The following is a 23,274-nucleotide window of genomic DNA, read 5'->3' as shown; positions in this document are numbered from 1 at the left end:
TCCCCCGTTACAGGGGTTCTTTCAGAGGGATATCGTACACTGTAAAGCCCTCTGAGGCAAACCATGCTTTGTGATAATGGGCTCTATAAATAAAATGGATTTGACTTGACTTGACTTGACTATGTAGTGTGTATTAAATAGTGTACTATATAGGAAATAACTAAACGAGATTTCGGACTCTACGTTGGAATTTTTTTCCCCCCAGAAAATGGCAAACACAGTATATAGTGCACTATATCCGTGACGGGACAGTTTCGGACACAGCTATGGAGTTTTGATCCAGAGGGTTCATGCTTGATCTTAGAAACTGCAATTTAAGAAAAAAAAAGTGTTAACACAAGGTCCCACATAGTATTCTTACGTCTCATTTCCAACACAGAATAGATTTTGTGTATTGAAACAAATATGATCTAACTGTATACTTTTTTTTCTAACAAAAACACTGCTTTGTGTAAAGCCTTAGCAAAGACAGCTTTCTGATCACTAGAATCAGCTCAGGACATCAGTTGATCAAATATGCCTTTGCGATGATTTTTTTCATTTTTATTTTCTGTTTCAGGATTTTGTCAATGCAGCAAGCAATATGTTGAACAAGTCCTGGAGTGGGTTCAATGACTCTACTAAGCAGGACATGTCATCAAAATACCTGCAGTCTGTGGAGGGTCTGGTGAAGAATATCAAGGTCAACAAGAGCAGTGGAATCAACACTTCAAACTTAGAACTAAAATTTTGCTCAAGTAGTGACTGTATTGTGTCTGTGTTTGGCATCGATGTGAATCTAAACAAGAGCAACGGAATCATGAAAACTGTTGCTGTGAAAAATCTAATGGATAAATTAGGAAACAAGATTGCCAATACAGAGCCGACCAGCCTTTTATTGTCAGCCACATTGGAGAACAACAATGATACATCTATAGCAATTACACTGACATTCCCCAACGACCGAAAGAATATCACCAAGCCTTTCTGCGTCTTCTGGCACATCAACAAAAAAAGCTGGTCAAAGCACGGATGCTCTGTAAAATCTAGCGACGCTAACCACACGGTCTGCGAATGCAACCACCTGACTTCATTTTCTGTCCTCATGGCTAAGAGAGATGTGTCCACTAAGGCCCTTGATATGATTACCAATGTGGGCTTGGGTGTGTCCATCTGCTCCTTGTTGATCTTCCTCATTATTGAGTTGCTGGTGTGGTCAGCCGTGGTCAAGACCAACCTCTCACATTTCCGTCACACAGCCATAGTGAACATTGCTGTGTTTCTCTTGCTTGCTGACTGCAGTTTCCTGGCGTCCAGCAATCCTGAAACCATCGGTGACACTTGGTGTCTAGTTTTGACAATTTGCAAACACCTGTTTTTCTTGGCCATGTTCAGCTGGATGCTGTGCATGAGTGTCATGCTTGTCCACCAGCTCATATTTGTCTTCAGCCCGCTCCGCAAAAGAGTCTTCATGTTCTTTTCCAGCATTGTAGGCTATATTTGCCCAATCTTAATTGTAGGATCCAGCTATATGTATAGCAACTACACCAACAAGCCTTACCATAATAGCACAACATGCTGGCTGGTTTATGAAAGGCTCTTGGAGGGTTCAATACATGCTTTCTTCCTCCCTATTGGCACCGTTATTTTAACAAATATCTTTTCCATGGTGGTCGTCATTCTTACACTGATGAAGTCTTCGGCCCCGGAGGGCAGCAACACAAGTGACAAGGAGACAGTGAAAAGCATCCTAAAAGTGGTGGTATTTCTCACGCCTGTTTTTGGAGTAACATGGATAATTGGCTTTGCTCAGCTCCTTATGGATGAAACCAGTCCCATGTATGATATTGTTCTCTACAGTTTTACCATCCTCAATTCCTTCCAGGTAATTTGAAAACAGTCCTTACACCAAAAAGAACACTGATATCAGTCATTCATCTGTTCATCCTCCTCCAATACCAATCCCAATACCACAGCTCAGGTATTTCAGCTGGTTCTCACTCCGAACTCATCAAATAGCATCTTACTGTCAGTGCTTTCAGCGTACGGGCATGACGCCAAAACATTACAACAGCTGATGCAGAAGGATACCAGAGAGAGTATTGATAACGATTTCCAACCTGATATCAGTAATCTCTAATTTAATCAGTTTACTTCACTTATTAGTATCATTTACATGTAAGGTGACCAGTGATTGCCATGACCCTAAAACTGTAACGAGTTCTAATCCCTAAGTCACAAAATGCACCTTTGCAGCTTTGCATTCGTATCTACATGTTAAGCTCAAAGTATCCTTCTGTGTCTGCTCTTTACGTTCTGGGATGCTGCAACCGTGATGTCCACACAAGCACATGGTGGGATGACGCTGCAAGTGGTTATGTTTAGGCAACAAAAGCATATGGCAACCAACACATGCTGGAGTGCACATGCTGGGACAGATGGTTAGGATGAGGCAACAGAGTAATGGATGGTAAGGTTTAGGCAAGAGAGGCACATGGTAAGATGTAGACAAAAAAACATACATTAGACAGGAAGCAAACACCAGACTCTTGTATGAAAGTCATCGCCCCTCCCACCTGCCCTATGGGTGCCCTCGTACTCCTTATACTATGTTGTTACTGGCAACATTTCAACCTGCCACCATCCTGCCACGTTCATGCAGATGCAGCAGGTGCTTTCCGACCATCCGCTGGCGTACAGTAAAATAGCAACCAGTTTTGTCTGGCTGCGGTCTCACTTGACGCTGTCCACTGGCATATTATGTGGACACGAAAGGTGGCTTTTGGCATTGCAATCTTACACTAAACGCACTGTCAAAGGGTCAGTATTTATAATTTCGGAACGAGAACTGGCTGAAAGCTTAGTGGGCTATAGTGACAAAAGTTGAAAGTTGTCTGCAGCAGCGAAGGGAGCTGTGTGAAATCTCAATAATTGCCCAAGTGAAGTCGCTTGATCAGACATCAGTTTCCTGCTTGTGACTTCTGTTTGAGGCTACGGGTTACCAGCATGACACATATTTAAAATGCAGTATTCAGGTTTTTTTTTTTTAACAAATATCTGCATGAAAGAATGTTTCATGGCTCATGTTTCATTACCCTTTGCCCTCAATTTCTTCTCTTTCAGGGTTTTTTCATTTTGTTAACAGGGTGTCTCGCAGAGCAGAAGGTAGGCTTTTCATCTTGTTAGATGAGTGTCAATATGTTCATTGATTTATTGAAAATCTTAACTGTCCAGTGATCATAAGTAGGAAGGTCTTACCTGTGCCATGGGAGCATAGACTGTATAAAAGAAGTTGATGTAGCCGCTGTCACGTTATTTATTGGTTTGTGGACTATTATTTGGTTCTCGATTTTGGCATAGTTGCGATCTTGGATTTTTGGAGCCAAAGGTGACGATGTTTGGACAAGTTGTTGGAACTGGGGAGGATACGCATTGCTATGCCTCTATCCTGACTTACAGGTGCTTGTGGTACCAAATCAAAGGTAGCCACTTCCTAAAGCATACCATGATTCAGGGTCTAATTAACTCTAAATACGACCATAAATTACAAAGCAAACGGCATGCTGTATTAAAGAGACTTGAAACTAGTGACTCATCAGGAAAATGATTACTGAGGTTATAAATTTAGAGGTATGGTATTTTTTTATAGACTTCTTTGCAATGTGACTTCTTTTTGACCTTTAGAAATATTGATGGTTAAAGGCACTTACACATCAGCTTCACTTTTCCAACCCACAAGCAAATTTGTGAATCCCAGCACTGTGAAGGAATAGTCTGCTTTTCTCTGCCTCTGACTGGCTTAGCCTGACCTTACATTAGAAGGTAGATTGAATTAGATTTGTCCTTGATACTGCTACATCTTTGGAGTTAAAGGATGAATTGATAAAAACAGAAGCTCCTAGAAAAATTCCATCTGGGTTTTTGGGCATGCCGCTGCCGATTCAATTGCCATCATTCAATTCCCTGCAGTGCATTTTTTCAGAGTCTCAAATCCTTTTGGCTGCCAACAATGTCCACCCATCCAGTGCAATAGCTTGATCTGGAATGTTAGAGTTCAACCATGATGCCAGCTCTCCTTCGTCCGGCACTTTTGGTTTCATTTCTCTCCTCTGGTCTGACTGGCCGCTCAGCACATGCCATTAGTAGGGATCCTCTCTCAGTCTGTTGCATTCAGTCCAAACCCCATACAACTTCTTCCAATGTTCGTAAGTGCTTCTCTATCGTAGAGAAGTCATGCTTCAGCAGAAGGGGCCATGGAGTTGAAAAAAATAGAAAAATATAGCAAAACAGTGGAAAGGATCTGAGGAGCTACTGGATGCTGCATCTACATGCACTGCCGTCTTCATAGCACATCCCTAACCAAATACCCTAACCAATCCCACTCCCCTTGTCTAAACCTAACCACTCCAACCAATGACAGCAACAAGTGCGAGCCACTCATGGTAAGGTGGGTCATTCCTCCACCAATCTAGGATTTGGTACTTTGCAACATGCAAGCTATGTGAACTTCTTTTACACAGTCCATGCATGGGAGGCAAAGGCTTAACACCTGTGGCCCAAACTGTGGCCAATAATTATGTTGTTTTATATGAACTATCTGCCAAATTTATAAAGATACTTCTGTTACTACGAATAGGTTCGAGAGGAGGTATTAAAGCTCATAATGGTAAGTTTACCAGTAAGTTTCAATTCAGAATAACAACATAAAATGATGGAAACATGCATGATAACTCTATTTCATTCCCTCCTTAGCCAAAATCCAAAGGAAAAAGTGAGAGCACAAAGAACTTGACTGTAACTTCATACACAAAAGACAAATGAAGGCCAAGGTCAGTCTTTTGTTAACAAGCCAGGTGTGAAAAAGCCCTTAAATAGCAACTAATCAGTTCTGACCCACATGTGAGCATGAGATGTATTTTGTGAGTTTGTTCATGTAGTTTATAACTGTTCTAAATACTTGATCATCTCTCATTTCAGATTGTGGAGACAGAAACAACAGCTCAAGTGTATGCAGCTCCGCCTGTAACCTTCAACGGTTAGAGTCCACTTTGTGTAAGATATAGTTACGAATACAGATAGAATATGATACATGAATGTCCTAGAACTATGCTGTCATCTAAAACTCATTATATAGAACACTGATGTTGTGATAATATTTACTGGTTTGACAGAATTATCTTACACCTTGATTCCACCGGCTGTGTCTGTGGGCTATTTTGCTATATCCCACCAGGAGTGTCTGAAAGCATTTCAAAGCAGGAAGCCGTGTCTGGAACACTGCTGAAACGCTGAGGCGCGTCTGGTGGAATCTGGATGCATTGTGTAGAGTAGAATATCCACGATCGGCTCCGAAGGCCATGCTGTGGTCATAACGCGGCATTGACAGACCCGGTGGAATTTAGTCGTTATTAGTAGAAGTAGCTCTGGCATTGGTGGTCATCCTCTGCTGATTTGACAAAGATTCTTATTAAATAAAATCCTGCTCCAGGGATATGAACTGCAGCTGTATAGCTTCAAAGAGAGGCTTTAGATCTGTTCTGATTCAAACCACTTATTTGTGCTTTCTGTATACCCGTAAACTGGCTGGATATTTTACACTGAGTTTTTACGCCTCTGCACCAGCAATAGCCAAGGCCAGAGGCATTATGTTTTCGGATTGTGGGTCCATTCGTACATTTGTCCACCCATTCTCATGAACATGATCTCTCAAGAATGCCATGATGGAATTTCTTCAAATTTGGCACTAACAATCACTTGGACTCAATTGGATTGGGCAGATTTTAGACGTCATAGGTCAAAGGTCACAGTGAGAGTGACCTTGCATCTATTGTAATATCTGAAGATGGCCTTGAGGGAATTTCCTCAAATTTGGCACATAAGTCCATTTGGACTAAAGAATGAACTGTGGGTATAACAATACATTTTATCAATGCACTGATTTATATTCCTGCATTCATACTACACTGATAAGTAAACGGCAAGTCCTTCTAGTGTGACTTATATTGATCTGAAATATTTTTCAAAGCATAAAGTGAATATAAGAATTTGCGCCTTGTATTTGGCATGTCAAAGTTGAGTGTGAATGGATTTTTGCACTTATAATGGTAAATAATTGTAAACGTTACTCTGGTTTATTCTCCCATTCTCTGACATACTGGCAGGGTTCAACGATGCAACCAAGAATAGATGTGTGCAAATTGTAAAGTGTATTTAGGAGCACTTGTGTGAATCATGCAATTAGTCACAAACGTTTTTGGCTTTTGTAAAAGAGGAGGTGTTCTTGATATAATGCTTTCTGTTTGCAAAATATGCAGATATGAGGTCAAATACGGTGGCAATTTGCCATTTAATTGTTACTTATTATGTTTGTTTATCTCCTCTATTTTTAGCAAAAAAAGTCACTAAGTCGATAACAATTTATTAAATTAAATGACATAGTATTGCTGTAAATGAGCCCATATCATTCTTGTATCGTATTGTCAACCATGTATTACCAACATGGTTGCATCGTATTGTTGTTAAAATGTATCATTACACCCCTAGAATGAACTGATTAGAATCTGGTGGTTGAAGGTCAAAGGTCAAGGTCACAGGGACCTCATAAAACATGTTTTTAGCCATAAATCAAGACAGCCAAATTTCACACCAATGTCTAATAAAATATAATGATGAAGTTCTTGACTGGTGCATGGAGGCATACAACCGCTTGGTGGCAATTCTAGTTTTAACAAGTTTGGCTCGGTTTGCTGATTTTTTTTTATTGTTCATTACACTATGTTTAGGAGTTTCAGCAGGTAGAATGAATAAAGCATACAACATATGATTGTTTTTATCATACAAATAAACAAACTGCTGAAAAAATTAGCCTATGAATTTATTGTAATACGTTTTTCTTCAATATATTGCTGTGAATTCACTGCTGAATGTATGCAGAGGACTCCCCAAAAATGTTTTTTTCACTGAGCCTTCCTGATGATGGTGAAAATGGCAAGTGTCAGAACCACGGTCCCTGCTGCGCCACCAATCAGAGCTCCCAGAATGCCTCTGTGTATGTTCACGTCCTCGCACCTCTTCCCAGTGAAGTAGGTGGTCTGGCTTGATGCACACCTGAAAATCAGCAGACAGATTTTCTTTATAAAAAAAGATCTTCTAAGCCTTTTGTAAATGCTTTCAACTAAAGTGTCCACACAAAATTTAACATGCTCAACTTCTGGTTCTATTTGACCATCTGAATCTGTGTAAATTTGAGTCCTGTCATCTGGTTAGCAAGAGTAACTTAGGAATGTGGTGTGTACATTAGAAGAGATAGTACTGGTTTTGGTTGACACTCTCTCTTCTACACTCTTTTACTCCTTATTCACCGACATGGAACGGGTTAAGTTCTGGTTCCTGCCCCTACATTTTAACTGTTTAGAGCATTTCGACCAAAACTAAGTTGGCTCAGAATCAAAAAAATTGGTTCTCAGCTGGATCCAAAAGATAGCAGGCTTCCCTTGACCTCAAGTGTGAAATGTGACCACATCAGTGGTCAGGCTGGATGAAGAGGATCGAGAGGGCGGAAAGAAAAGGAGAGTAGTCTTATTATAACTTGGTTTTATCTTGTTTTAGGAGTTAAAACTTATATCTGTAATCCCAGAGCAAAAGCTCCAAGCTTTTCAATTCAATCTGTGATTTTGCTGCTATATTTTACTTCTGTTGAACATTGCGCAATGCCCTACATTGACGACACAGCCCACAAAATTGGTGGGAACGCGAGATGGTTCACTGGGTAGCAGCAAGGCTCCAAGAATCAGTTCAAGAACCAGAGCTTTTTTGATGGCTCTTTTTGCGTCTGTAGTGGCGGCAGTATACAAAAATGAGGAAGTACAATCAGTACAAGCAAACAGCCTAAGGGCCAGCAAAATTCTGCAGGATGATGCGAATGAGCAAGTAGACCGGCGCGCGACTTTAATATAGTTCATTTACACATACTACCCATATTATGACACACAGCTGGTTGAAAGGAGCCTTCTAACATTGGACTAAATTAACATTAACATTAGAGCTTTAACACTGAACTCCGTGTTAAAATGTTGTGGTAATTAAACGTTTCCTCATTTTTAAAGAGAATGTAATGTACATTGAAATTATTGTTTTTGGTTGTCTGCATGATGTTTTTTATTGTTTGTTTTGTATATTTTTCTATCTTCCTGCCCAGGGACCACAGATGTAAATAAGCCTTATAGCGAACTCCGGCACAACAGCTGTGTTGTGCACAGCTGAATATTAAAATTAAAGGGATAAATAAAAAGAATGAAAACACTCCTGGGTGCTAGCTTTCTGTAAGCTAAGAGGAAAGAAAAATAAAAATCTCTTCTTTGTCTAGCTATATTTCTCTTAGACATAACTGAGCTTAATATGTAATAAATTTTAAAGGTTGACCAATTTCTCATACTTCTTCAATTCATGTTCAGAGAAATTGCTTTCCTCTTGTCCCAGCCCATTTTTGGGATTAGGGTTAGGGTTTGGGTTAGGGAGATGATCTTTTTATGATGGCCTCTTGGTCGAGCAGGAAGCAAAGGCACACAGCTTTTCTATTGTTTAAACTCTTTTCCTCCCGTTACACTATATATCAGTGTATATTTCTTGGTTCAGTCAACCATCATTGTTAGGCAGACAGCAGAGAGTTAGCTGCGATAATTTTTGATTGGTTTTGGACTCAACAAGCCAAAATCAGTTAAGTGCCACAAAACACAAAGTCAGATGTAATAATGATACAATTAAATGAGAAAATAATGAATATGTAATTAAAACAAAATATAAAAAAGAGAGAAAACACAGTGTCTAGCCACCTTCATGCATATTCACCAATCTGAAACAACTTTATCTCCTATGGTTTAACTCCAATGGGTTGAATTGCTTATCATAATTTTCTGGACCAGTCATTAATCATCATTATTTTAACTAATAGATTTTCTTATTTAATCATGATTTTATCCAATCATTTTATACCCGACTTTTGGTTTTACACTATATTTAAAAATACCTTGTGCCTTATACAGTAGGGTTGGGGTTGGGTTAGAGGTAACAGTAAACTGTATTTCATGACTGTATTTCACACACTGTATTTCATCTGTTCTTTGAGTTGATAAACCACTGAGAAGCCTATGAGCACAGCAAAACAACTCCAGCTGATTTATTTATTTATTTTGCTGCTTATTTCACCTTCAGAGAGAAACTGATCAGAACTTCGTCATCTCCAAATAGGAAGCTAAATTCATTGTCAGAGACAAAGAAAATACTAGTGTGAGCAGCAACATTTTTCCTCTGGAATTGCTTACTCTAGAATTTATCTGTGCTTGATTGTGAGTGAATTTAAATTATAAGAATATATTTTTAAAGGTAAGAATTAGCCAAAATGTCTCTAAAAAATCCTAAATTCCCACAATTGAAACATGTATAAATTTCTTATCCACCACTGCAACACAAACACACACCTGCATGTGGCTTTGCCTTCGCTCTCCAAACACACGCCTCGATTAAAACAAGGGTTTGGAAGACAGGGGTTGGCAGCTGCACGAGCTTCTCTGCGCTTTGGAGCTGCGGGCTTCATCTCCACTTCGTTGATTGGCTTCTCATCTGTGATGTCATCACTTGTTGTGGCCGGTTTGACAGGTACTTCAGTCTTGATCAGGTGGGTCAGATCTAATGCAAAAACAAATTATTTAAAGTGTTAAATAAAATGTTAGCTCACTTGAGGTGGCGAGATTTGAATATGTAAGAGAGAAGGTGGATATAGCAGGAGAAAGGGGATCTGAAATTAATGCTTTGAGCTAACAGGTGAAAATGCTTTTAGAAAATGTAGAAATTAGCTTTTGTGAGGCACACTATTTGTCTAGTGTAGGAATAACCGAGTATAGCTTGTTTACAGTCACGTGGTTCTGATGACACATGAAAGTCAGATGATGGGCAGAAAGTGTAGAACAACAGTTGTGAATGTAGGTTAGTGAATACGCTAAAGCTTTAGATGAACCTGCATGCTGCAGATATAATCACAACATTTCTAAACACATTGGATATGATCCCTAAACTGTATGGAAAATAGATTTTTTCCAGGGGTTGACCAATTTGCCTGGTGTGGAGGCGATCAGTATCACAAATTACTTAGTCCTGCAGACTTCTTTCCCCACAGAGAGCCAAATAAAGGCATACAAGAGTCTTGAAAGTAGCACTTGTTTTTTTCCTGATTTGACCAGTTGCCACAGCCGTAAACAACACAAAACTCTGGTATTTTTATAGCTTATCCATGCAGAAATCACCTCTTGCCCTCCATCTGCAGTTCTTCTTGTTGATGTGACTTTATGTGCAAACAACCCATAGATTGATTGATAGAGTTGATATTTCTGATTCTCACCATTGAAATCAGCAGTAATGATGAGGTCATCGTTCTTGAGGAAGCTCCTCCTGTGCAGGTGCTTGTGGGACATGAATGTGCTCCAGCCAAAGTCTTGACTGCGGTAAATCTCACCGCTGGCATCATACACTGCTCCTGACGTAGCTGTTGGTCTGTTCCAGATGGGATTAGTGTCTGAAGGGAAAATTGTCAAGAAAAATTATGCATTTCTGAATTTTCACATACGTTTGACACAGGATTTCAGAGTTGCCAATGATGAACAGATAGATTGCTCAAATGAATAGACCTGGTTAGAGCAAACCAAAAATGAGGGCTTTAGAACGGTAATTTTTTCAGAATTAATTACAACCACAATGATTTCACTGTTTGAAATTTCTAGCCTCCGTTTTCGATTTGCAGGAAGCAATGGTGCCCACTTCCTTTTCACAAACTCTCTAATTTACAGTCAAAACAGGGCAATAAAATAAGACTGAAAATGTGTTAGGCGAGACAGAGGCAGTGCAGTAACATCTTGATTTATATTTCATCAGTACCACCTAGTTTTACTGTTTAAAAGTATTTCGGTCCGAGTTTAAGAGAGAGAGGGGTAGGTCTGTCTCTTACTCAGCTGTGAACTCTCTGTGTCCGTGGTTCTGGTTGGCTTGCAGTACAGAAATATGAAAAAAATGTAGTTTGAACCAAAACCAAACCAATCATAAATCTCAGCATATTTATGTTCCAGCAATTATTTATTTAAACCAACCCTTTCATCTAAGCATAAAATCTTATTCCTACATGCCAGTGAACTGGACCTACCTGTGGTGAAGCTTCTTGTATTAGACATCCTCAGTTTTACGTCAGGGTCCTGGTCCATGGCAACAATGGTGGCCTGCCTGTTTTGGGCTGGCCACTGCATCACTGCATCATTTTCCCCGCTGCAGAGGTGAAAGGTCATACCAACATAGTCTGGGTAGTCAGTGAGTCTTCCATTTGGGTAAACACTGATGCCAAATGAGTAGCCCTCCGAGTTGTAGAAGCACTTGCTTCTCAGCTGAGTGCCGGGGGTTGTAGTGGCAAGAACGCCAGTGAAGTTGTGGATTTGCCACACGGCACTGGGGCAAACAGTCTCAGTAAGAGTGATGTCATCGATTAAGATGGCACCCGAGGAGTTGGATGATCCTCTGATGCCTTGGAAGAAATAGCGGAACTTTTCTGTCACCTTGAGAGTCACATGGGCTATTTTCCACGCATCATCTCCACTACCTGAAAGACAAAATGCAGGTGACCTCTTTTAAATTGATTGGGCTTTTTTTTTAAAGAGTAATATACTATAGCCTACTCAATACTACAAACCCCAATTCCAATGAAGTTGGGACATTGTGTAAAATGTAAATAAAAACAGAATACAATGATTTGTGAATCCTTTTCAATCTATATCCAATTAAATACACTACAAAGACAGGATATTTAATGTTCAAACTGATAACCTTTATTGGGGTTTTTTTGCAAATATTCACTCATTTTGAATTTGATGCCTGCAACTTGTTCCAAAAAAAAGCTGGGACAGGGGCAACAAAAGACTGGGAAAGTTGAGGAATGATCAGAAAACACCTGCTTGGAACATTCCATGGGTGAACAGGTTAATTGGAAGCAGGTGAGTGTCATGATTGGTCATAAAAGGAGCATCCCCGAAAGGCTCAGTCTTTCACAAGCAAGGATGGGGTGAGGTTCATCACTTTGTGAACAACTTTGTAAGCAAATAGTTCAACAGTTGAAGAACAATGTTTCTCAACCTACAATTGCAAGGAATTTAGGGATTCCATCGTCTACAGTCCATAATATCATCAAAAGATTCAGAGAATCTGCACGTAAGTGGCAAGGCCGAAAACCAACATTGAATGCTTGTGACCTTCGATCCCTCAGGCAGCGATGCAGTAAAAACCGACATCATTCTGTAAAGGATATTACCACACAGGCTCAGGAAAACTTTGGAAAAACATTGTCAGTTAACACAGTTCTTTGCATCATCTGCAAGTGCAAGTTAAAACTCTACCATGCAAAGCGAAAGCCATATATCAACAACACCTAGACACATTGCGGTTTCTCTGGGCCCGAGCTCATCTGAGATGGACTGATGCAAAGTGGAAAAGTTTGCTGTGGTGTAACGAGTCCACATTTCAAATTGTCTTGGGAAATCATGAACATCATGTCCTCCAGGCCAAATTGGAAAAGGACCATCCAGACTGTTATCAGTGCAAAGTTCAAAGCCAGCATCTGTGATGGTATGGGGGTGTGTTAGTGCCCATGGCATGGGTAACTTGCACATCTGTGAAGCCACCATTAATGCTGAAAGGTACATACAGGTTTTGGAGCAACATATGCTGCCATCTAAGCAACGTCTTTTTCAGGGACGTCCCTGCTTATTTCAGCAAGACAATGCCAAGCCACATTCTGCACGTGTTACAAGAGCATGGCTTCATAGTGAAAGAGTACGCATACTAGACTGGCCTACCTGCAGTCTAGACCTGTCTCCCATTGAAAATGGGTGGCACATTATGAAGCGTAAAATACAACAACGGAGACACCGGACTGTTAGGCAGCTGAAGTCGTGCATCAAGCAAGAAAGGGAAAAATTTCCCCTACAAAGCTTCAGCAAATAGTTTCCTCAGTTCCCAAACGCTTATTGAGTGCTGTAAAAAGGGAAAGGTGATGTAACACAGCCATGTAAGCTTTAATGTTGCAACATGTTGCAAGCATCAAATTCAAAATGAGTGAATATTTGCAAAAAAAAAAACAATAAGGTTTATCACTTGGAACATTTAAGATCTTGTCTTAGTAATGTTTTCAATTGAATATAGATTGAAAAGGATTTGCAAATCACTGTATTCTGTTTTTATTTACATTTTACACAATGCTGCCTGTAACCACATAATATGAGGAGCATAAGTGCACTTAAAGGGTGGGCAGGTGGGGAGGGGCATTGGTCCCTCAAACAACAACTTTTGTGTGGGAGTTTGGAGTTCGCTTGTCGTGTGGATGTGTGTTGGGGTTTTTTCTACACCTTACTATGTGCCTATTTTGCCTAAACCTTACCATCTGTGACTTTTTTGCCTAATCCTTACCAGTCCTTACCACCCTGTTGTGTAAACATAAGGACCATGCTGCATTATCCCACCATGTGCATTTGTTGACATTATGATAACAGCATCCTGGAGAGCAAACAGCTAGCGCAGAAGGATACCTCAAACCATTCCGCCATGTGACGAGCTCGGAGTGAGAAAATGTTCATATCCTACAATTTACAATACTTCAACGGACAACATTTTAGAATGCACTTTGAAAAAAGGTGTATCCTGTGTTTGCATATGAAGAATAAAATAAAACACCTGTAATAGTGTGGATCTTCCTGACACTGTTCACAGTCCCTGTCCCATCATCAGTCTTGATCCATATCACCAGTTTGTCCCCGGCTGCTCCGGTCATCTTGTAGAAGAATTGCAGGCACTGCTCGTCTCTCTTGGGGTAAAGGATACGTGACTCCAGCGAGGCGCTGCTTCCAGCTGCACCCGTAGATGTGTCAAACTTCATGAAGTAGCCAGAATCTAAAGAGAGAAGCTGCCATGTTGTGTTAACTGAACTTATTATACTGTGCTGCAAAGCCAAAGTGCACTATCTGCAAAAAGGTCAAATCTAAGCATCAAATCAAATTTAACTACCACGTGCATAATTGATTTTATGAGAGAGGAGTAAATTTTAAGCAGATTGTAGTTTGGCCCTGAGGCTGACCTTGGCAGCTTTATGGCTAAAACTGCACTTTGCCACTGTTTTACTGCAGTATAAGTATATGGCCATTCAGTGATAAGTTGCAGTCAGTAAAAACTGTGGGAGGAATATCTAATTAATCTATCTGTAACTAAGAGGGAAAAAAACATATCTATTCTATTCTAAAACAAATAAAATCTGTGGTGAACAAAGTCCATCCACAAAAAAAGACCTGTAATACTCGTCTGTAATTGGTCAAATGTCTTTTTCCCTCAAAGATCATTTTTTTTAGTTTTCAGACAACATGGAGACTTAAATTGTCTGGACTATTGCCATGATGTCGAGAGCAAGTTTGTTCAACTACATTCATACTGATTTTACTAAATTTAGGTTTGTGCATGTAGCTGACACAAGACCAGTGCATTGGTTATGTAGCAAAATGATAATTGGTGGATATCTACAATCTAAGATATTGGGCTTTCATGGAGCTTACTGCAGGTCATTTTGCAAAGTGATTATTAGATATGGTTAACTCTGGTTAAAACCATTTTGGTGTGCAACACAGTCCAATGCAAGTTCTTTTTTTCAGATAGGGGAAAGACCGATCCTTAAGAATGTTTGTCTTCTGACAAAGATTTCACATTTCAGCAGTCACCTTGTTCAGGATGTTACCTACAAAGAAGCAGTGACTAGCAGCCTCGTTTTCAGAATTGGTCCGAAAAACAAAATCAAACTGCAATATTTTACATACTTCATGTTGAAACCAAGGCAGAAAGTAAATGAAGTGGTAGAACAATGAAGCACTCACAGATTGAAGAGCAGATGCACTGCACTTTCGATTCGTGCAAAAAAGTGAATTTTGCAAAACGTGCAAATACTGCACTTTGTCTTTGTATGTCTGTATAGTTGAAGCACGTTACTCACACACAGCACAGTGTTTTAGCTTCTTTGCACTGGCTCGCTGTGAAATCCAGGACTGAATTTAAAATCCTCCTCCTTACTTACAAAGCTCTAAATGGTCAGGCTCCATCCTGTCTGTCACAGCTCATAGTTCCTTACCAACCCTCAAGATCACTGCGCTCTGAAAATGCAGGATTACTTGTGGTTCCCAAAATTTCCAAAAGTAGGTTAGGAACCAGAGCCTTCAGCTACCACGCTCCTCTCCTATGGAACCATCTCCCATTTTCGGTCAGGGAGGCAGATACTGTTTCAACTTTTAAGGGTAGACTTAAGACCTTCCTCTTTGATAAAGTTTATAATTAGGGCTGGCTCAGGTTGCCTGGACCAGCCCATAGTTAGGCTGACATAGGTTTAACCTGCCGGGGGACTTCCTCTGATACACTGAGCTCATTTCCTTCTCTCAATGCCGCCATCAAAAATCATGCATGTCTATTAACTGCATTGCCGTTTGCAAGCTTAGCTTAGCCTCAGTAGTTTAGCTTAGCCTAACATCTGTGATAGCCATGTGGTACTCTCACTGCCTGGGGCTCACGATTACAGAGCCTGGGTCTGTTGAACTGCACTATGCTAATCCTGTTGCCTCTCGGGAGCGTTCCTGCTCCCTTGTTTCCTAGTTTCCCTGGATCCTGGCCGTAACCTTGACTGTGCCTGAATGTGGTGATAGCTGTGCTGATGCTGTGACCCTGCCTTTGGTTGTGCTCGTGCTGTGGCTGCACTGATAATGTGCCCCCCGCTCGCCCTGATTGTGGTCTGGTCCTGGTTGCGCCGATGTTGTGATCTTGCCTTTGGACAACTCCCGATCAGCATATGCATGAGACTCTTATCATCACCCTCAACATCATCATCAGAGTGCAATTACTAATTTCACACCTACCATTATTGTAATATGACATGCATCTGTTTCTATTATGTCTGTGCCTCTCTCCCCCTCTCTCCCCCTCTCTCTTTCTCTTTCCTTTTTTGCCATGATTGTATTTCATTTGTTATTTACAACATCTATTGCTCGTCTGTCCGTCCTGGAAGAGGGATCCCTCATCATCCTCTACTGCTCTTCCTGAGGTTTCTTCCTTTTTTTTCCCCGTTACAGGGGTTCTTTTTCGGGAGACGACACGACAAAATGTGCTGAGCATGCATTTTTTCACTATAGGTGAACTCCATGATGCATTTAACTTGACCATGGTTTTGTTTATGATGGATTTTAGTGTAGGTTACTTCTGGCTAGTGAATAAATATTGCACACTTTAGAGGGATAATATTCAATTCTTACTAAATATAAAGACCCACTTCTCCAGTTATCAGAACTGAAATATTGGTCACATGAGAAACTAGCAAATTAAGCCCTGTTACAGAGACATTATTCTTGTCCTTATGGCAAAAAAAACCCCTTAAGGATCAGTGGCACTGGAGTGTGTGATCGTTTCCTTCTGTATGTAATTGAAAGATATGTTCTTTACAAATTTGTGTTTGATACACTTTTGCATAGTATCTATAAAGTTAGCTCAGTACCTCTGCAGCGCCCTGCCAGGGTGTGGTCTGTATCAGCCGGACTGCTCAGTGTATGGACCCAGTCTGCATTGTCTTTCTCATTCTGGATCATTCCACAGATGTTGATCAGCTCAAAGGAGCACTGGTCCAACAGGGTGTGTGTGTTTGCTGAAACAGGACAGTAATCAACAGTGAAACTACAGTACAAAGCACTACAGATAGGAGTACATGCTAAAATCTAACTTAGGGAATTATGGAGGATCTACATGCTAGATGGAATTCTGAGAAAATTCACTTAAAAATTCCCTTAAAGTTACCAACTTTTAAAGTTGGTAAAAAATAAAAGTTATTCAGAAAGCATCAAATCCCCAATGAGAGCGCATACTGTGAAAAGCTGTGAGGAGAGAGGAGGACTTCTTTAAAGGCTCAATAGTTTCTTAATCAGAGGAGAAAACTGCAGAAAGACTAGGACAAGACTGTGTATTACTGTTTAATCTGTGAATGTTCAGCTCAGCTCCTACTGTAAGTCTAAAATACACTGTGGAAACAAAATTTTTACATCCAAAAATTACACCTTTGAAATCCATTCAAACTGCAGTTTTCTAACCCAAAACAATCAAAGCATGAAAACATGCATCATATTATTTCTGGGTGTCATTCTGGGCTTTTGCTTTGGAATTTGTCATTTTTACCATTTTTGGAATATGGAGAAAATATATATTTCCACTACGTGCACTGTCACAATCAATGCTGCTGCTAAGCATTGACATAACCCTGGCTGTGATCATCAAAAAAACATTACATTGAAAATTATTCCTTTTTTATGGGTTTTTTTTTTTACATCTAAAAACATAGTGTCATCATGACAAAAAACTGGCATTTAAAGGGTTAAAATTCTGAACATTAATGAATGTTTGATATATATGAGTAGGGCTGATGTTGGTTAAAATCTTAATTCAACAAAAGTAGAAAAACATGCAATGTATATTTTTTTTATTATTTTTATATATTATTACTCAAATATTTTTGTGAACTGAGTGATACGAGTGTGTGGAATATGAAAACAGGCCCTAATGTGCTCACATCTCTCATTGAATGCAATAACAATATAATGCCCGAAATGAAGTGAACACAACACATAGATAAATGGCAGTTTGAAAAATGCAACAGTCTAGCATTGTGATCACAAAAACACCTTGAAAAACTTAGTAAAGAATTTGTCTCTGACAAACGGTCACATCTGATAAAACACCATCTTACCTCGCAATGGGGTCAACCACACCTCCTCACTAAGATGAAAGTTTCTGTTCCTCGCCCAGAGTTGCTCTGAGAAATTCCCCAAATCTCTCCAAAGCTTGGAGAGTTTTTTAGGCTAAGTTTGGAGCTCTCAAAGAGAAATCTTTGAACGTTTGTGAATACGGCCCCTGATCTAATGGATCTTCTTCCTAACCTCTTTTCCCTGTCAGGATGTAGGATGTAAACCACTTACTTTTCTCTAACCTTTGGGTTGGTGTGAAAGGGGACACTCACCACAGTCGTACATGCGGTTGAGCCTGGTAATGTCTACAGCACTGAAATCCAGCCGCTGGCCAATGACCTCATTAAAGTAGGGTATGGTGGTGGTGATTGTGGGGATGCTTTCGTTCTTGTTGAAAGAGAATGGCCGGTAGTGCATGATGGACTCATAATCATACGGTGTGTTCAGATCAGTGATGAAGTCATCGTTATACTTATTGAAATTGTGCTCCATGCCTGTGAAGAGAAAGCAACATTGTGCTGGATAGTGGATAGAAAAGTGACACAAGCCTGTATCAACTCTGTTATATATGTTGTTTAAATTCTTTGAGACATAAAATACTACGTCTAGGTGTTGTCCATGTTGTTTCCAAATTACAACCTGAAGCTTATGACCACATCAAGTCAGAAAAGTAACCAACTCAAGGTCTCAACTCAAGTGCAGTCTAATCAAGGATGAAGTCACAGAGCTCTGAGTGAAGAGTTTACATGTGACCCTAACAACTGTCTAAGGGTCCACCCCTAAGATTAAAAACTAAAGGAGTTGCTTGGATGAGAGCTGGAATGCCTTCAAGAAACTCAAGCAAGTCGGGTTTGGTACAATAAAGCACCTACAAGTTCAATCTGAATTGTGAAATGTTGCTATTATTTGAAATACTCCAAAAATGTTACAGAGTCTAGCTGGTGATTACAATGTTCCCAAGTGGAAGGGGCATTACTGCCCAAAATGAAAACAAACCATGTGACCCACCTTCTACAATCTGGTCCCACCAGATTTTGACATAGTTGTCTCTGTCTGATCTCGACTGTTCGTGGTAAAAGCCCAGAGCATGGAGGAGCTCATGCTGCACAATCGACTTGGTGTCACACCTGTCCCCAATGGACACATTCTGGCCTTTCTTATCATCTCCGACATATGACCAGCATCTGCATTGATGAGATGTAAAATTCAAATGATGGCACAATCAAGCTGTAAACAGCATTTCATCACATCAATGTTTCCCTAATCTTTGGTTTTTAATGAGTCTGACAATTGCTTTGATAGCAAAGTCCATAAGGTTGTGCAACATCTGTGATCATTCCTGAGTCAGTCAGCTACATTTATAGCTTGGTTAAGCCATTTAATTGGACTGCTGTCCTTGTCCCAGTATACAAGCAGCGAGGGAGAACCCTTTATTCATCAGAATCATTTATTGATGGAAGTATGTCAGACTCCTCCATGGGAGGTGGCGATATGCCCCCTTTCAGTTAGTTGCTAGTGGACCTTCTTCCAGTTGACCTATTACGTCTTATACCAAATGGATTGCATGTTGAATCATGACAACAAAGATACATTTTCAGCACTGTACATTTTGTACATTTATGATGCAAGGGGTAAGCATGCCCAGGGGCCTCATTTATAAATGTTGCGCATGCACAAAAGAAGGGTCACACCTCTTTCAAAGCAAACTTTGGCATGTATAAAAAAACAAACTTGACAGGAAAATGTGGGGCCCTCCAGGGATACTCTGACCTATTCGTACGCACAGAAACTGGTGGACAAACTGTAGGAGGCCCCTTGGCAGACCCAGAACACACTGGAGGATTACATACCTCGTCTGGCCTGGGAATATCCTGGGGACCCCCAGGGAGAGCTGGAAAGCACTGCTGGAGAACAGGACGTCTGGAGTGCTTTGCTCAGCCTGCTGCCCCCACAACCCAGCTCCAGGCTCCAGATAATCACACCACAATGGATGAACGAATGGACTTTTTTTGCATACTCTGTGCTTACTTGGTAACTTTGTCTTGTTTTGGGTTTTTTGTCCCTTCTTCTCCTTCTTTTGTTTTTCACAGTTTTCTTTATTTATGCTGTTCAACCTGCGGGTAAAAGCCCTTCGTCGGGACTATGGAGCACACACAGAATGCCTAGACCAGTTCAAGTCCAGTTGAGGCGTACACATGACAAAGTAAATCGACCCCAACTGCATTATCTAGGTGTGTTCATCCAACTTTGAGAAATTCATCTTAGCTCAATTTCAGTCAGTTTAACATGTTTACATCTTTTTTGAAAGTCCAGTTTTAGTCAGACTAATACAATAATTCAACTTTTTCCCGCATCATGTAAACGTACTGATGGTAAACACTAAAGCTCACCCAGACAGCTTGGTGAAGGAGACATAACTGCTCTCTCCCTCATAGGGCTTGAAGTCCACGCAGGATCTCAAACGGTATTCCTCAAAAGCCTGCAGGATCACGCCTTTAGCATTCAGTTCTACAATAGAAATTAATTTCCGAATCAGTGCAAGCACATTTACCTACTCATCAAATTATATGTTGGTGGAAATGTATTCCTTTGTACACAGTTTACCTAAAGAATCAGTTAGGATATAGGGGATGGGAAACTTCCATCTTTTTGTTTGGTCCAGGATTGCATTCCTGCTGGGCTGCAAGACATGTTAAAAACTGAGAATATTTAAAGGGATACTATTTCAGCCAGCAGTGTATCAAAACAGTCTGGGTAGTATGTGTAGATGAAGTATGGTAAACCTTTCTCCATCTAACCAGCGCCTAGTTATCCTTCCTACACCCAGCAAAGTTTGGCGAATTGATGCAAAACACGTAACCTGGCAGAGTTTTGCTGGGGTGTTGCCATGGATGAATTAAGAAAGTCTTGATACAGCTATAGAGGCCGGGCCTCTTTCATTCCTATGAGAGCTGTGCATTGGTGCATGAAGCAAAAAAAAGCTCTTTGTCCAGGTATAAAATACCAGGATCTACTGACCCATGAGGCATGTGCCCTTAGAGACTTTTGGCAGCCGACCATGGGCGGGTGTGCCTGAGCAAGTAACTGGCTGAGCAGCTGAATTGCGATTTAGCACTTTGTTAGCTTGAATGGCAGTCTAAAAGTTTAATCTCATGGCTCTTTTAGACAAACTGGATGGCTTTAAGTTTTGCAGGGGTTTTGCTGCTCACAAAAAATTATCCACTCATTTACAGATGTCTCTTTCCAAATGAAGATGAATGGGAAAAACTCTTTCTGGCACAGTGGGCCGGACATAACGGACCCCGAAAGTGTGATTTGGTCACTATGTAGAATTTACATCAGAGCCTGGCACACTACCTGGGGGCCTGCCTGTTGCCTTAACTACATGCAGTACCTCCTCAATTTTGTTTTTGCTGCCCCCCAAAACTAGGCATTGCTGATTGAATAAAAATTCACATTATGTTGCTGCACTACCTATTTTCCTCTTAATATCTTTTCAAAAACAGTGGGAGTAGCAAGAGTTTGTGAACAGGAAGTGGGTGCCATGCTGCCTCCTGCACAGTGAAATTGAAGGCTAGGAAAAAATATGAGATCAAACAGTCAAGTGCTGTTAAACCAAATTCTGTTATTGTCTGTTTCCCACCTCAAATATTTTCAGAAATATGTTTTAGCTTACAGTGTAACTGTAACTGTATATATGGGACTGTATCTTGCAAGCTGCTAATTTTTCAAAAGGACAGGGATGCATTATGTCACCCACCAGTGGGAGCATTCACTGGTCTGGGGTGGCGCAGTGCATTCTGGTAGGTGTAGGTTTAACTCATCATAAATCAGAAACAAAACAAAACAAACTCAAACCATTTTATTTACTCTCATTCTTAATCTATGTAGTAAGTCCACTTTTCCAACCATTACCAGCTCTGGTTTGGTCCAAAGAAAGCCTTAATTCACCAAGTTGTAAAAAAAAAAACATGCTGTTATTCCCCACAGTCTCTCTCTACCTGCTGGCCGCTGACTGTTTACAGTTCTATAACTTCTCCCTCCACCATTAGGTGTCGCTGTGTCTTTCAGCTCAGCTGCCTGTTCCACCAGTAGAAACCGGAGACTGAGCTCTGGTGATGCATGCTGTGCACTACATACAATGAGTTTAATAGAAAGAGAAACACCTTTTTTTTACGACAGTGCTGAAAAACATACCTTCAGGATTTCTATATACCCTGGATATCGTAATACCATGAAACCAACCAAGCCCACTGTGTACTTACATCACTTGCAATATCTCCCTCAAACAGGTGGTTCAACCCTAAAAATGTGTGAAATGCATGTTTAGTGCAAACAGCAATAAAGCATATAATCACATGTATGGACAGGACACAGGCCTTAAAAAGTATACCTCTGTTGATCTCGAGTATGTCGTCCCTCAGTTCACCAGCATCTGCATCACCACCTGGAAGATACATTTACAGCAAAAAAGTCAAGAACAAGCTTGTTGTGTTTGTGCATATGATCAGTATAATTAATAGGAACCAACCAGAAAGTGTCGGAACAGCTTGCACCTAGGACACAAAAAGAGATATATCTTAACCCTTTGAAACTTGGATCACCATCATTTGTCTTATGCTGCCTCTCAAAAGCATTTCAACCTTTAAACCCTGAGCAAATTGGTTTTTCTTTCTTTCAGAAACAGGAAAAAGAGGCAATCAGTAATTGGATATGAAATTTCCTGCAACTCACAAAACAATCAGTAAAAGGTGACAAACAAATGACCTGAAAATTGGCTTTTAAAGAGAAAATTATCAAAAAAAACTGGGGAGAATAAAAGGAAATCTTTATTCATAATTACATATTTAAAGACTAGGTTAAAGAATTGGATTATAATTATCTACATTTTTTATTATAGACTTTTCTCATATTATTTTTGTTGTCTTTTTTTTGCTATGTTAAATAATTTTCTTATTACTTTTTAATAATTTCTTGTTCATTTTTGGATCATTGTTTGTTGTTCATTGCCTTCTTTCCATGTTTTTAAAAGAAATCAAGCCAATTCACTCAGTTGTCAAAGGCTTAATTGAAATTCAGACTTTTTTTCTCAATTACCATCAGGTGTTTAAACCTTTGAACCCTGAACAAATTGGTTCATTTTTGCTTATTTTCATTTCATTTCATCATTTCTTGTAAAGTTGCACATTGCCTTCTTTCCATGTTTTCAAAAAGAAATCAGGACAATTCACAAATTTTTTCAAAGGGTTCATTGATACCCTCCTCTAGTGACATTTTTTTTCCTCAGTATGATTGTTTGGAATACTTTCTAATTCTAATTTCCTACCTTCAAAACCACAAAGATCCCAATAAGTGCAGCAATTTTCCTCAGACTGTCTCCAGAGCCCATGTTGGTATCCAGACAAAAACGTGTCCCTCTGGTGCCAGTGTAAACATGTCCATAAAGACAGCAGCCAGA

The 23,274-nt window shown here is 40.1% G+C and overlaps 2 protein-coding genes across 2 annotated transcripts in view; one reads left to right on the top strand and one right to left on the bottom strand.

Annotated features, from left to right (window-relative positions):
- The window catches only part of adgrf3b (adhesion G protein-coupled receptor F3b), a 23,041-nt gene extending 16,145 nt beyond the window's left edge, over positions 1 to 6,896 (top strand). Inside the window, exons 14-18 of the mRNA XM_042503987.2 lie at positions 560 to 1,864; positions 3,103 to 3,144; positions 4,616 to 4,645; positions 4,732 to 4,808; positions 4,957 to 6,896. Coding sequence (XP_042359921.2) covers positions 560 to 1,864; positions 3,103 to 3,144; positions 4,616 to 4,645; positions 4,732 to 4,800 — 1,446 coding nt within the window. The 3' untranslated portion in view covers positions 4,801 to 4,808; positions 4,957 to 6,896. The remainder of the gene's footprint in view (positions 1 to 559; positions 1,865 to 3,102; positions 3,145 to 4,615; positions 4,646 to 4,731; positions 4,809 to 4,956) is intronic.
- On the bottom strand, positions 6,718 to 23,274 carry mep1a.2 (meprin A, alpha (PABA peptide hydrolase), tandem duplicate 2). The gene is made up of 14 exons (XM_042503420.2): positions 23,143 to 23,274; positions 22,348 to 22,372; positions 22,210 to 22,263; positions 22,082 to 22,119; positions 20,421 to 20,496; positions 20,207 to 20,324; positions 18,825 to 19,000; positions 18,089 to 18,310; positions 16,580 to 16,726; positions 13,738 to 13,953; positions 11,168 to 11,614; positions 10,373 to 10,546; positions 9,456 to 9,663; positions 6,718 to 7,086 (listed from the first exon to the last, which is right to left on the bottom strand). The coding sequence occupies exons 1-14, from the start codon at positions 23,203 to 23,205 to the stop codon at positions 6,936 to 6,938; spliced, it is 2,115 nt and encodes a 704-aa protein (XP_042359354.2). The 5' UTR covers positions 23,206 to 23,274; the 3' UTR covers positions 6,718 to 6,935.

The sequence above is a fragment of the Plectropomus leopardus genome, chromosome 16 (assembly GCF_026936395.1).
Source record: "Plectropomus leopardus strain MGB_pleo_1.0 chromosome 16, ASM2693639v1, whole genome shotgun sequence".
NCBI lineage: Eukaryota > Metazoa > Chordata > Actinopteri > Perciformes > Serranidae > Plectropomus > Plectropomus leopardus.
The sequence above is the reverse complement of the archived record's forward strand: the minus strand, read 5'-3'. Positions and strand labels throughout refer to the sequence as shown.